The 15,196-nt window shown below is 35.9% G+C and overlaps 1 protein-coding gene and 1 pseudogene across 1 annotated transcript; both read right to left on the bottom strand.

Annotated features, from left to right (window-relative positions):
- Positions 1–5,277: 5,277 nt before the first annotated feature.
- LOC120332646 ((3R)-3-hydroxyacyl-CoA dehydrogenase pseudogene) lies at positions 5,278–6,577 on the bottom strand (annotated as a pseudogene).
- Positions 6,578–11,927: 5,350 nt separating this feature from the next.
- On the bottom strand, positions 11,928–13,782 carry LOC120332736 (uncharacterized). The gene is made up of 3 exons (XM_039400051.2): positions 13,321–13,782; positions 12,774–12,913; positions 11,928–12,552 (listed from the first exon to the last, which is right to left on the bottom strand). The coding sequence occupies exons 1-3, from the start codon at positions 13,644–13,646 to the stop codon at positions 12,461–12,463; spliced, it is 558 nt and encodes a 185-aa protein (XP_039255985.2). The 5' UTR covers positions 13,647–13,782; the 3' UTR covers positions 11,928–12,460.
- Positions 13,783–15,196: the final 1,414 nt, after the last annotated feature.

The raw sequence follows: 15,196 nt of genomic DNA, 5'->3' as shown, positions 1-15,196 counted from the left end.
TCTGTTCGAGTGAGAACAGTGTCCGAGCAGATGCGAAAAGGGAGCATTGTTACGTCACGTTTTGCAGCTTGCTGATTGGTCAATGTCACGAAGTATACAAGGAAGTCGATGCTCGGGGGAAGGTCCATTCGGTATTCAATGGATGTTTCCTCAAGCATCAATTTCCTTGTTTACTTCGTGACATTGGCCAATCAGCAAGATGCAAATAGTGACGTAACAATGCTCCCTTTTTGCATCCGCTCAGATGCTTTTCTCACTCAAACAGATTTCCAAGCGTGGTCGTGAACAATGCCTCATTTTCGCATTTCAGAATTTTGTTCATTAGTTTTCAGATGTGTTTTGGACATTTAAATATAAATCAAATAATTTAATGATCACTTCGTCTTCCTAGAAGTTTCAGTTTAATTGCAGTGATCAAAAATTAGTGTAGAAATAGCTGTGATAGACTAGGCTAAAATTCGTTATCGGTACTTTTAAAAAAGAGATTGTTGAATGCTATGAATCAGAATGATGGTTTGAAACAAATACCCAATTTCACAGGCGCCAACTCACGAAACTATTATTAAAATAAGCACCGAAAATTTTACAATTGTGAAGTATAGAAAAGTTCCTCGTTTTTCTCGCTTTTCTCCTTAACAAAAAATCGCTTTTCTCCTTGATTACTGGACCAATTGCTTTGTAATTTTCAGTGAGTAAAGATTATATTTTTCGCTAGAAGGCTGTTTATCGTTTTTTGTGTGCTACAACACCATCAAAATTTGCCACTATGTGGCGCTACGTGGACATATATTTGAACACGGCTCTCTGGTTTTATTGGACACGATAGTGGACATAACGACCGTTTCAATATCATGTTCTTGTTCATATTCTTCTTCTTCGTCATGATAAAATCGCTTTTCTCTTTGAATATTGGACCAATTGCTTTGAAATTTTTAGTGGTTGAAGATTGATTTTTTCGCCAGAAGGCTATTACTTTTACTTATTTCGAAAATTTCTGTGGACTCCAAGAAATTCGTTTTTTTATGTGCCAGATTTAAAAATAGCGAGACCTTGTGACGTGTATGCTGGCACTCCTTTTCATGTTCTTTTGATCACATGCCATTGAACGTCGGTGGTTCGTAACGAAATCTTTGCTTTGCTAAGATCCGAGGAATGGTGAATAGTGACGTTCTTGATGTTATATTACAGTAGTGACTCGTTGGTGGTGATCGTTGGTGTTACTACAGTTGTGAGTCGGACCATCTTGCAATTTCAATTAACGCTGTCACAAGACAGGAACTTCTACAGCGCGGTGACACTGAACCCACTCGTAAATACGGGGCTTGCATTCACTGTTATAACTAATGTCTTTAAATGTTGGTGCTTTTCTGGGAATCGGTATACGTGTCCATATATTTGAGCATAGCTCTCTTGTTTGTTTCAATATTCTTCTTCCATTTTTACTAAATAATTGATTTTATGTCTCGCTTTTTTTTTCCTTTTGATCTTGTTATGTCTCCGTGATTGTGTGTGTGTGTGTGCATGCGTGCTTTAATTAGTTTCAATACTTTGGGGTGAGCGAACACGTACTATTTCTTTTCACAATACTTTTCCATATATTACCTGTCCTGTACGCTTTAACCAGGGGTCGGCAAACTTTTGTCGTTCGCCGGCCAAAATTGAAGGTTGCAAGTCATTGGCGGGCCGCACATATTTTTAGAAAGTTAAAACCCAAGGGAATGACCAATGAATCACATTTTTTCACATAGATTTCAGTTAAATTTCAAGCATCGCGCGAAGACTGATCATTTAAATATTTTCTGCACCGTTAAACCATTTACACTCAGCATCAACTTTTTTACGTTCTGTTGCCATTTGTCTAATTATGATCAATTATAGGCTCATTAAAGGAGTGATTGTGAATTATATACTTGTTACCTGTTAGGTTATAATATAATTAAGTGTCTCAAAAAATTCTGTTACGTAAAGAATATATTCGTCAATACAGTTATTTTGTTATTATAATTCAGTGAAACTTCGCGGGCCGGATTATATTGTTCCGCGGGCCGAATCTGGCCCGCCGGCCGTAGTTTGCCGACCCCTGCCTTAAACCTTACTTGAGGTTTTGTTTGCTCTCCCGATTCTATAATCAGTTTTATTTATTTTGTTTCTATCAGTTATTTTATCGTGTATTATGCTGATTATGGAGTTATGCGTTTGCAATCGATGTTTCCCCGACCTTTGACCACGACTAAAGTTTTCCTATACTTTGCCAGCGCAAAATAAATGATGCTAATTTTGAGAGTGGTTCCGCGAATTGACGCCTATGAGCTGGTTTATTGGACACTTAGTGGACATAACGATCGTTTCAATATTATGTTGTTGTTGTTCATGTTGTTCTTTGACACGTTTTGAAGAAATCGCCTTTTTCTTTGATCACTGGACCAATTTCTTTGAAATTTTTAGTGAGTAAAAATTATATTTTTTGCTAGACGTCTATTACTTTTATTATGTGGTGCTACGTGTCCATATATTTGAGCATAGCTCTCTTGTATGTTTCAAACCATCATTTGGATTCAAAGCATTCAATAACCTGTTATCCAAAAGTACCAGTACAAAAGTTTAGCCTAGTCTATCACAGCTATTTCTAGACTAATTTTTGATTACTGCAATTGAGCATAGCTCTCTTGTATGTTTCAAACCATCATTTGGATTCAAAGCATTCAACAACCTGTTATCCAAAAGTACCAGTACAAAAGTTTAGCCTAGTCCATAGGTTCTCAAAGTGCTCCGTACGGAGCCCCAGGGCTCCGCGAGAGAAACCCAGGGGCTCCGCGAGATATTCGATTACTTTTCAAAATACTGACCAATTTTGTAACTGTTCAAAGAAGCAATAACAGCTTGATGACATTATTTAAGGCTGATTTAAAGAATACTATTTCAAAATAACATAAAATATATATGTGATAAACTGCCAACTATAAATAAATTGGAGTCGTATTTTTGCGATCTTGGGATTTGTCAAACTTGATTTGTTCTTTCGCACTTGAAATTATGTTTAAGCAAGATATCGCCGATTAAAAAATCACAATGTATGGGCAAAATACGAACAATCGAAATTTATTTTATTGCATTCGGCTCCGTCGGTAGTTTCAGAATGAAAAAAGGTACATCGCGGATCGCGCGCACAATTGATTACGTGCGGCTCCGTCGGTAGTTTCAAAATGGGAAAAAAAGGTACATCGCGCGCATAATTGACTGTGTTTACTACGATGAAAACCTAACATAACACCAAATTTTGTGATTTACAATCTCTATTAAAGCGTTTTCAATCTGAAGAGAGTCTGCTGAAACCAAACGTATGATCTTCCATTTTAAGATTCAGTTTTAATATTTTAGAATGCCGTTTTTCAATCAAGAAATTTGAGTTGCGGATTTACCTCTTTATTAATTATTATTTTTAGCATTTTGTCGCCGATGACTATAATGTGGTAACATGTTTTTCACAATGAACTCATAATTCCCCACGAGAACAAAAAAGCAATTAACGTCGTCATTGTGTAACAATAAATGTATATGCCGAGGGAAATTTTTGATTTAGGGAGAATACACACCGGCGTAAAGATGCATAAAGATTCAAAAACAGGCCATGCTGACGAAAAAAATCGGCGATTGTAACAAAATGAAATCGCACACGTTATTAGCGGCTTTTTAGGTCTTTCAAAAATGTCAAAAGGGAAAAGATTTGCCCCCTAATTTATAAATATGTTTGTCAAGTGTCAAATTTACAGCTTTAGTATATATAATTTGTGTTTGAAATTTAGATTTATTTATGACTTGTGTTAACCCTATATTAAAAAAGGTTCAGCATTTAAAATGAGTAAAGTACTTTTAACTTGCTCAGGAATATTAATCTGAAAGTAACAATTTTAACATTTATTTTGGGGCTCCGTAAATAATATTCAACCTTTCAAGGGCTCCGCAACACCAAAAGTTTGAGAACCCCTGCTAGTCTATCACAGCTATTTCTAGACTAATTTTTGATTACTGCAATTAAAGTAAAACTTCTCCGAAGACAAAATGATCATTGAATTATTTGATTCATACTTAAACTCGCGAAACGAAACTAAAAACTAACAAATAGCATGCAAGAACATGAAAACGAAGTAATGTTTACAACCATGCCTGAAAATCGATGGTCTGAGTGTCAAAAGTGTATGAGCGGCTACTAAAACGTCTATTGTTACGTCACTTCTTCATGTTAGTTAGCTCCTGTTACGGGAGAAAACAAGAACTCGATGCTCTGGGAAACATCCGATTCCATCTATCCTAGTGAAAAAGATGTCTGAGCTGCAGCGAAAATATAATTTGTTACGTCACTGTTGATATCTCCAACAAATAAATATAAACAAGGAATCGTCGCGTTCAAGTCAACGTTCAATCATAAAATGATATATCGCTGGAGTCTAGCGTGTGCAACGGCGACGCAACTCTCCCCGGAAAATCAATGTTGCACCAATATTTCCCCAACAGTTTTTATACAAATAAATTCCGAAATACCTTTACCCGAAAATGTTTATTCAGCGACATCGAAAATTGTCACCAGGTCAGGTCACCATGCATCTTTTAACATTCAAATAAAACAACCAACATGGTGTATCTATGTTTATCCATTCAACATCCAGCTAATTTTAGAGACCTCGTTGGCAATGAAATACTGCGAATTGTAAAACAGACCGAAATTTAATTTGGTTTCGGTGTGCAGTGTTCGTCATTTTACGTGCATCCAGTAAGATCAGCAATTCGTTTGAATTCATTCAACCCCATTCATGAAGAATCCTTAAATCAAGAGATGCTCCGTGAAACAAAATATATTTTTCCACATTATCTTGAAAGCAACAATCGTCTGCTCAATGCTCATCCTGCTTTAATGTTACATGAGCTCAAACATTTCGCCCCGTCAGTTTTACTATTTTAATAGTTTGGCCGGTAATTCTGTACAAATGCATTTGTATACCACAAAAATGGGCGCTTCGGAAGTATTCGTACCAAGATGAAGCACAACCTGAACCCTAACATGCTACGCTACACATACTATGTTCAGTGCGCCATCTTGGTACGAATACTTCGGAAGCACTAGAAAATGTGCTATTGAGTAGCACCCTGCGCATCAATATTTCCAAGAAATTTACCTTGTGTAGCAAACAATGCCCTGGTCTGTATTCGACAAAACAACATTATCTGAGAACAAGGGAGCCGAAGACAACTACATCGTGTGCGAAGTTAACGACTCTCTACTAACACATCGGCTACAGATATATATTTCAAAATGATGAATAATTGGATTATTATAAATAAGCATGTAATCTCGTTTTTTTTCATTCCGTATTTAAATTATTGCAGCACTTTATATTGCATAACACAAAATTAATTACATAAAAAGCAAAACTATAAGCTTTTGTTAAACATTAAGTCCTCCCGTTACTTCTAAGCATGCTCCATTGACGTATGAACTTTCATCTGATGCGAAAAATAAACAAGCATTTGCAATTTCTTCGGGTTTTGCCAATCTTCGCATCGGTATTTGTCTCACGCCTTGTTCTATTTTCTTTGGATCGAATGATTGTGCCATTGGTGTGTCGGTTATACCCGGTAGCACGGCATTACACCGTACTTTATGTTTCGGATATTCCAATGCGATACTTTTTGTCAATCCAACTACTCCATGTTTTGAAGCACAATAATCCGCATTCCCGAAATATCCTGTTATTCCTGCGATACTTGCTATATTCACCAAGGAGCCTTTAATATCAGTTGCATCTTTCAATGATCTCAAAAATTCTCTAGCCATAAGAAACGATCCTCTCAAATTTATTCTGATGACGTCATCAAAATCATCATCTTTCATATCCAGTAGTAGATCGCCACGAATAATACCTGCGTTGTTGACTAGGATGGTGCTTGTTTTGGACAGCTTATCTTTTGCTTCTGCAAAAACGTGTTTGACTCTTCCGGATGAGGTCACATCAGCTTCAATGGCGCAATGTAAGTTGCCATGGTTCCTCGGCAGTTGATCGAGAGTCTCAGATACAGCGTCACGGTTGATGTCAATTACTGCTACACTTGCACCTTCTCTTGCAAACACCTGACAAATTGCTCTTCCTATTCCACTTCCGCCTCCGGTTACAAGTGTGCTTTTTCCTACAAGTCTTGCAAGCGACATGGTATATGAAAGATACCTATACGCAATTTTATCTGTAAGTACTTTTATTTCGTGTATAAAGGTACACACCTAGAATATCTAAAAGGATTTTAGCTATACATATTCAATCACAAACTTGCTTCGCTGATGGAGATAGAAGCACGCATATATTTACCCGCTAACTTAGAAAATACACATAATGACTCGGCGTAATTTACCCTTCTACGAATTACAAAATATCTTCACTTTTTGGCATTTTCACCTCAACTCGACCCCGATCAAACCTAAGAATCACTCAAGTATAACGTGAAAAATAAATAAATCGCAGTTCTGAGGCTGAGATGACAATATTCTTGTTATAGTACACCAAAAAGAACTGACTTTGTAAATTTTGCTGCTAATACGACTATGCGAGACAAGTCAGCTTATTAAAAGAGCGACGGATATATTTACTGATACGGTTGATTGCTCATGGTTTCATTAACCCTGTGCTGTTCATAGCATGTGCTACAGAACGTCGAAGCCGGATGCTAAGGGTAGCTGCCGCTTACTGTATTTATATTTCAAACATTTGTCTATTTTTGTTCGCGTACTTGTGATTTGTGATGCCAGAAATGATCTTTTTTTGAGGACGAATGCGTAACGCGTTAATGCAAAGAAATGCGCGGACAAACATACTTTTAAGTCGACTGTCGTTATCGCATGCCAATAACGTGACATTTAGGATTCAATCGTATATTCTCTATTTCGATTAAAAATTTAGTCTGCATTAGACCTTTCCCAGACCTTCGACCCCCTAAAAAAATTTCCCATGCTTTTACTTTATTTACCATTGCAAAAAATGTCGGGGCTATTTTAAGAGTGCTTTTGCGAGTCGGCGCCTGTAAAATTGGATATGTGTTTCAAACCATCATTATGATTCACCGCATACAACAATCTACTTTGTAAAAGTACCGGTAACGCATTTTAGCCTAGTCTATCACAGGTATTTCTACACTAATTTTTATTACTGCAATTATATTAAAACTCCTAGGAAGACAGAGTGATCATTGAATTATCTGATTCATATTTAGGTTTCCGGAACACAACTGAAAACTAACGAATAGAGTTCAAAAACGCGAAAACGAGGTAATGTTTACGACCACGCTTGAAAATCTGTCTGAGTAAGAAAAGTGTCTGAGCGGATGCGAAAAAGGGCCATTGTTACGTCACTTCTTGCATCTTGCTGATTGGCCAATGTCACAAAGTATACAAGGAAGTCGATGCTCGGGGAAAGGTCCCATGGAATCGCCTCATTAGTATACGAGAAGTACAAGTGTTAATTTTAGAGAATGGGTCGGAATATTCCAAGCCACAAAGTGAGATTGCTCATGTTATGTATTACACAGGGTAAGTCCAGAAAAACGGAACCCATAAATTTCCCAATCACTTCAATGTACCGTAAATGGAGTATATTATTTAGGGTTACCATATTTTTTTGACTTTAAAGCGGGACGCCTCCTGTAACCTAACAGTTTCCGATTTTACTACGTAGGCCTACATTTAAGCCCTCCCGGATGTCTTCATTGATCATATTGTCATCGAGAGTTTATGCGCATATTCTATGTCTAAAACTCTAAATATCGGGTTCAGTCCGGAAAATATAAAGGAATAGACGCTTACGATACAAATGATCCGAATTTAGATTTTTTTATGTACAGCAAAAGGAATAAAGAATAATGAAATAGTCTGCCGTTTTCAACCATAGAAAATTTACTTATTCGCCCAAGCATACTCTTCTGTAGATAACACCTTTAAAAAAACGTTGTTCAATGTTGCATTCACGCGAACGTCCGAACATGACCAATTAGAATTGATTTCACATGTGATACGTTCGCTAGCAATGTTAGCGGGAAACAACGAAACAAACAAAATAACGCATTCACCTTTAGTAAGTAGGCTAGCGTTGCGCTACACAGCAACAACAGTAACGAGAACATGTTCGTGTATTATGCTGGATGGCTGAACGCAAAAGCGGGACTTTTGGCTGACTTGTCGGGACGGTACTGTCCCGCCTAAAGCGGGACGTATGATAAGCCTAATGTTATTTAATCTTCTTTTACACTTGAACTTTTGTTGGTGTATGATTGTACTCAAAAGTTTCAGGAATCTTGGACGCATTGTACAAGGGTCATATTCTCTGTACAATATGATCCAAATTGCCTTATCGACGTTGGAGACAGAATTGCATCTGTTGTGCAAAATTGTCAATCACTTCACCCCTCTATTTGCCCAATCACATTATGTACGATATTCGCCATTGAGCTCCTTCATTTTTGTGTTCAATCCAATATGGACTGGATTGATTAAACCATGCTTGGTAATGGTTTCTAATGCCGTGCAATTTACGGATTGTAGCGGTCTCTATAAGACTTCCTTCGGAGGTGCTGTGTCCCAGTTAACATTATTTTTGCTGTCAACGTGTCTTGACAGCAGAAAGTACGCTGCAGCAGCAAACTAGGTGAGTGATTGACAAGTTTGCGCAACGGATGAAAGTCTGCCTCCAACGCCAAGAAGGTCATTTGGAACATATTTTAGAGAGAAAATAACTTTTCACAAAGCGTCTCATTTTTCTGAAACTTTTGGGTACAATCATACACAAACAGAAGATGCAAACAAAGTGTTTAAACAAGTGCAAATAAAATCAAATATATTATATTTCATGGAAGTATGTTGTAACTTCATTGGTTTCGTTTTTTTACTCACTTTGTGAGTACCTTTAACTCTTTTTAAGCCTCAAGCCCTGCCCATTTCATGGGTATTTTTAAACTTATTTTTTTATGTCAACCATTAAGCCCTAAAACTTCACTCATGGGTTTTTAAAAGCGTCTTCTAGAGTTCTATTCAGCAATATATCTTTAAAACACACCACTCGAAAAAAATTTTTGCAAAAAAATTTCAAAAATTTCTAAAAAAAAAATTGGACTTTGAGATATTCTCTGTACAGTAGAGGGTTAATAATTAATTCCTAATTAATTAATTTTTTCTTCAACGTTTTCGTCAAGTTTTTCCTAACATAACAATACCAAAACGACTATTATAGCATAAATGGTTATTACTCTGAAATTCACAATTGTATTTACAGTATTGTCAAGTTCAAGGTCAAATTACCGATACTGATGACGTCACAGCTCTTATTATTACTGCACAGACCACCCCCAATGCAAAAAAATTAAATTTTTTCGACGGAAATGCGCCTAGAACGGCGTAAACAATCTCATACGCGCATTTACGCGTTAAAATTACCATTAATTTTACGTTTTTTTTACATACAAAAAATCTCCATACCTCTGCCAACTATGGAGCATTCGAAATCATATTTATCAAAACAACACAGCGCCAGGGATGGTCAGGGATAGTTAGTATGACTGAAAATACATGCTAAAACAATAATAAGTCGTTATAAAGGAGTATTTCCTGTCTGAAGGGAGTCACATTTTTTAGACGTCTGACAGGTGATTTTGAAATCCAGGCTATTTATACGATTCGCACTTTGCGTCACGGCTGGAAGGTTTTATCGCTTCTCTCATATCAGGGCATTACGTCGATAAACAGCTAAGAGCGATATTCACCCTATAAGTACCGAAATTTAGAAACTATAGAAAAGTACACCCATATGGGCGTTCCGGCTGTAGAAGGGTTTTAACACCCATCTTATCAAAATATGCACACAGCAAACCCTCGTTTTGACCTATAATCCTGACCCTTCGTGAGACTGGTGTACGCTCTCCGGTTTCAGAATATTATATCTGAGCCGTAACTCTACTAGCCTTCTGATTGTCGATGGTGAGAATGATCTGCCTGATGATGTACCCGTTATTGGAAACATAATTTTCGCATCGAATCCCGTCGGCTAGTAATTTTTGCTTCGAATCACAAAAGCAATGCTCAAAATATTTATACTGTTCTCCATGACAATCATTCTCCAGGAGTTTACCCGGCCTCATTTCGCAAAATTAAATAAACTGAAGCGAAATCATTCGCACCTGGATCCATTGTGACATTTTCGTTAGAGGAACCAGGTATTGGTTCAAAATATGTTAGGTAGATTAAGTGGGTGCGTAAGAGGCCCCAATTTTCATAGGCCCGGCGATTGCATAAAAATATTACCAGAACGGTATTTTGAACACTTGGAACCAGAGTAGCAAAAACCATGAGGTTTTCCATGAATATTCGACATCCAACGGTCCCAAAATAACCTCAACTTTTTTATTATCTGCATTGAACAAAACATAATATCGTCACGCTAATAACCGAATTGCGTAAGTCATTTTTGGCGATTTTGAGTTCTTTTTTTTATAAAATAGGTAGTTATGTAATGCTGCGCACCTGTCTGTTAAGTCAGATTTTATTTTAAGAATTCCGAAACCCATAAAAATGGAGATTTAGTATGACATGCACATTTTTGCAATTGTTTCGTCATAATGAATTATCAGTGTTACCGCAGGACTGTTGTGACGTCACAAAGGTAAAATGACCTCGGCGAAGTATTTTCGAGTTTTGCATCTCGGATTCTAGCTTAGCGCGTATAGTTTGAATGGTGACCGTACATTTGAACCCATGTGTATATCCGCGGGTTCAATCAATATCCAGGTGCTAAAACCCATGGGTTAAGTTAGTATGGGTACAAATATCCGTAAAACCAAAAAAAATTCCATAGGTGCAATGGCATGCAGGTGCAATTGTCGTGGGTTCAAATGTACGTGGGTTCAAATGTAATGGAACCAGTTTGAATTTATACTACAGTATAGGAAGACGTGCACTTGTGATATTCACTGCCCGAGTCCAATTCACCTTGGTTGGCTTTTATATTGGATGCATTGCTGTTTTATTCTTTATATTTATTCTTAATCTTATTTCGGTGGGTGTGCAGAACGTGTTATATTGATGAAATTATATTTTTAAACATCAAAAAATATTGTAATTGGAACTGATTAGCTATTTTGGGGATTGGACATTGTAGATACTGAGAATTACATTCGTTTTTGGAATGTTCAGTTTTCAGGACTGGTGCATATAGTAAAGTTGCAAAATTGCGTATGTCCCCAAGTCAGAGACACATTTGTGCCTAAGTCACAGTGCGCCATTATGACGTCCCTAAACTGCGTCATACAAATTAACTTGAATCCGGCTACGATCAAAAAATTGAACCATGGCAAATTATTGACTTTCAATGGCATAACAATATCATTAGAGAGTTTTTCACGTTTTTCTCAAAACTGCTAAAAATGACTTACGCAATTCGGTTATTAACGTGACGATATTGTGTTTAAAGTGAAATCATTATAAGTGATCCAACAACGGCAGAAGAGTGTCAATCGCACTTCACGTTTCATATTTTGCCGTATAATAAAAACTCGGACCTCCAGAAGTAAGCGCACCAAGATGGCGCACAACCTGAACATAGTATGTGTGTACCGGTTGGGATTCGGGTTGTGCGGCATCTTGGTGCGCATCCTTCTGGAGCACCAAAAACTCAGTAAACGATGTCGCATGATCGCATCATTTTCTCAGAATGTTTGACATCAATACATATATACTTATTCTGATACTAATTATATAGTTTGATGAACTCATTATATTCAAATTGCAAGCGAGTGGCATTCGATTCCTGACCCGTTTACAACGTTGCGTTCGTGACGGTCTGACCAACCGCGTGATGAACTGAATATAGCGTGTATGTAAAACTCATGTAAAAATAATTGAATAATGTTATATATAAATTATAAATTTATTAAATATGTAAATATAAATTAATTCACAATATATAAACGAAATATATGAGTTGCAAAAAGGTAGGATGATTGAATAAAAAAATACGTTCGTAGGAAAGTTTACAAATAATGATTAAAAAATATTTTCAATGTCAAAATCTATCAAATCGCATTCATAATTGTTCATATCACATAGGCCTCTCAAAGTAGGCTATAAAAATTATCGCGATATTCATGAAGTATACGAGAAATTTTATATTAGGATTTTACGGCAGGATCCACTTTGAAGAACGGCAATTTTCGTTTCCACAATGTACAGTGATTAGTTAGTCCTTAATGACAAATTCGAGGTAACTGTGCACATTCCATTTTAGTGCCTGTAGCATCATTGTACGTGTAACTCTCCTCTTATGCAACTTTGCTCTTATAATTTCTTGTTTTGTTTGAAGGATTATTAGCCTCAGGCCAGTTGTTTTAATTGTACAGTCGATGAAGTTATTTTTCGACTTGTCCTTAATGAGACTTTTCAACTCCAGCAATTGATTCTGCACATGTTGCAAGTAACTTTAATTTTCTTCCCGCGATTTCGTCGAGACACTGAGTATGAGCTTCTCTTTACTGAAAAATACATATTCAAATTAATATATTTTAAATAATCACTGCACAGTCTCTATTTTTATTTACATTAATACGACGTATGCCAAGGATCATGGCAATGTTAATCACCGCGTTTCGAAATGATCAAGTTTCGATGAATGTAGGACTATCGATAAGAATAGCGCTTTTCTTACATTCCATTCATAATGGTCATATTATGACTACATAGATTTCAAACATACCTCTTTCTACGACGTCACCGTTTTCGTCTTCTGGAATACTACGTTTTGAAAGCATTGAAACGTGGCATCGACTTGTCATTGTTTTACATCTTGATTGCATTATTAGCCCACACGAAGACGTAACTCTTTCATAAGTTTGTCTAAAATTAAAAAATATATTGTCATCGACCAATATAAAATTGAATTTGTACGATCAAGTAGGTCGCAGTAACAATTTAAATATGCAGTAAGATATAAACTGGAAAATGTAACGTTGTGCATTCACAGACTGAGATAGAACTGTAAAATTTTCTGACTTATAAAGACAAACATACTATTACTACATAGTTAGATAAATCATTACGATCATATTTTGGCTAGCTTAACACTGGTTCATCATTAATTTTGTTTGTACAGGATGACGTTTTGACAAATATTTACTGATTGTCATGCAAAGTGAATATTCATATAGTAAAAAAATAAACGACAATCTATTGTTTACAGTACCAGACACAGCAACTCATAATACAGTGTATTAAAGTATTAGACATTATAAAACATGAAATACCTTATTCTTTGCGACCAATCTGTATTCTCGTTGTTATTTTGATCTGGAGTCTCGGATTTTGGCGCATCTGGAACTTGTTTGTGACATTTCGTTTTACGATTTCGCAACAATGATAATTTTCGTTCCAAAAATTTTATTTTCTGTATAATGTTCATTTGATTGAAGTGTGGCCTGTACGACGGTGCTGAGTTTGAGGTAGATATAGCCAAGGCAAGTAAAAGTAGGCAAAGCAGAAGAATGTGACTGCGCGGTGTTGAAGAATACTGGGCCATCTTGATATCACGTATACTTATTTCAGACTTGCTATTAGCGCTGTAGTTTCTCATAAATCTGACTGTAAGACGAACGAGTTAGGCTTTTATACTAAACTGTACAGCGATTGAAAACGAGAGAAAACATACATTCTATGAGGCGTGATTCAGACCACGATGTTGCGTGTTTGGAGAGTGTCGTAGACAAGATTCGTAAATATATTTTTAATGAAACGTCTACTGAAATGAGCGATACTGTTAAACTTTTAAATAATTTTAAAATCATTTAAGTCAATGCCGTGCTAAAAATAGAATCGTTAGTTTAAGTAAGTGATGTATATATCGCAATAGCTAGACAAATAGTAATTCTGGTTTGGCTTAGTTGTATTGTATTTTACCGAAAATGATCTCACTAAAATATTTAAATAAGGCGGGTCTGAAAGTCAAATCCTATAAAACTTTATATCGGTAATAATATGGTAGATTGCGTTATACTCGTTGCCAGGGTATGAAACAGCAATGAATTCTATTTTTATCGAGATGTGACTTCCCTTCCAACTTTCATAAACGGGATGATTTGTCCAAATTGTTATAAAGTTATTCAATAAAATTTCGAGAGAAATTAATGTTTAGAAACGTATCACGTGATACTAAAATTGTTCATACTTTCATTATAGTTGTCATAGATTTTTAAAAAAGATAGGAATTTCCGTCTTGTTGTTTCAGTACAGAAACATGGTTTACGTTTACAATCTATTTTGGCTGTACAATGTTTAAATTATCTGAAATAAAATAAAGCATGTGGCTATGTTTACAGTGCGATCATAACCAACAGAAGAAAATTTTAAACTTCCTGCATGTTTTATCAGCGAAAGTTCAATTGTAAACTTGAACATGATGTACACCGTTGTTTAAATATATTATTCCACATTACATCGCTCATGTAGTAGATGATATAAAGAAAAAAATATTTTGAATCTTTATGATTGGATTTTCCACATCTAACTGATATTCCAAATGACTTCACTGAATTCTGAATCAGTGTGTTTTGAAGAGCGCCTCCAGGTGGAAACTGTTCCGCGCTACCTTTGTGTGATGATTTGATGTTTGTTTGGCAACACTGTGTTTTTGAAAATATAAAATCCAACTTTTAATACTTTATCCTTATAACGAATATACTACAAAAATTGCAAAGCAGCTATATGTGCCCACGAAAATTAAGCTTATAGCAATAAAAATGAAATCTGGATAATATATCTCCAAAATAGTTTATATCTGAACACTACAGCAGTATTTGTAATCTTGCTTAATAATTTTAATAACAATAGCCCGGCCCAAACTTAAAATCCCAACAAAAAATTGAAGGCGAACCAGAATTATTAAATTTGAAACTCTATAAAGTAGGTTCAAAATTCGAAAGCAAATCAAATGACTATCTTTATTTACATTTATTATTCGTTTTACAGTATCATAGAATGGTTTGGCCTTGCTTATAACTATGATAAGTGAGAATCGTAGACGCGTAATTCAAAGAAAGAAATGTGATGCAATTAACTATAGATCGGGATTTCTGTCTGTTCATTTCAAGCTCAATTACAAACATCTCTTTTGTATTTGCATAATTG

This window comes from Styela clava, chromosome 13, assembly GCF_964204865.1.
Source record: "Styela clava chromosome 13, kaStyClav1.hap1.2, whole genome shotgun sequence".
Taxonomy (NCBI): domain Eukaryota; kingdom Metazoa; phylum Chordata; class Ascidiacea; order Stolidobranchia; family Styelidae; genus Styela; species Styela clava.
Note: the sequence above shows the minus strand (reverse complement) of the source record. Positions and strands in the feature narration are given on the sequence as shown.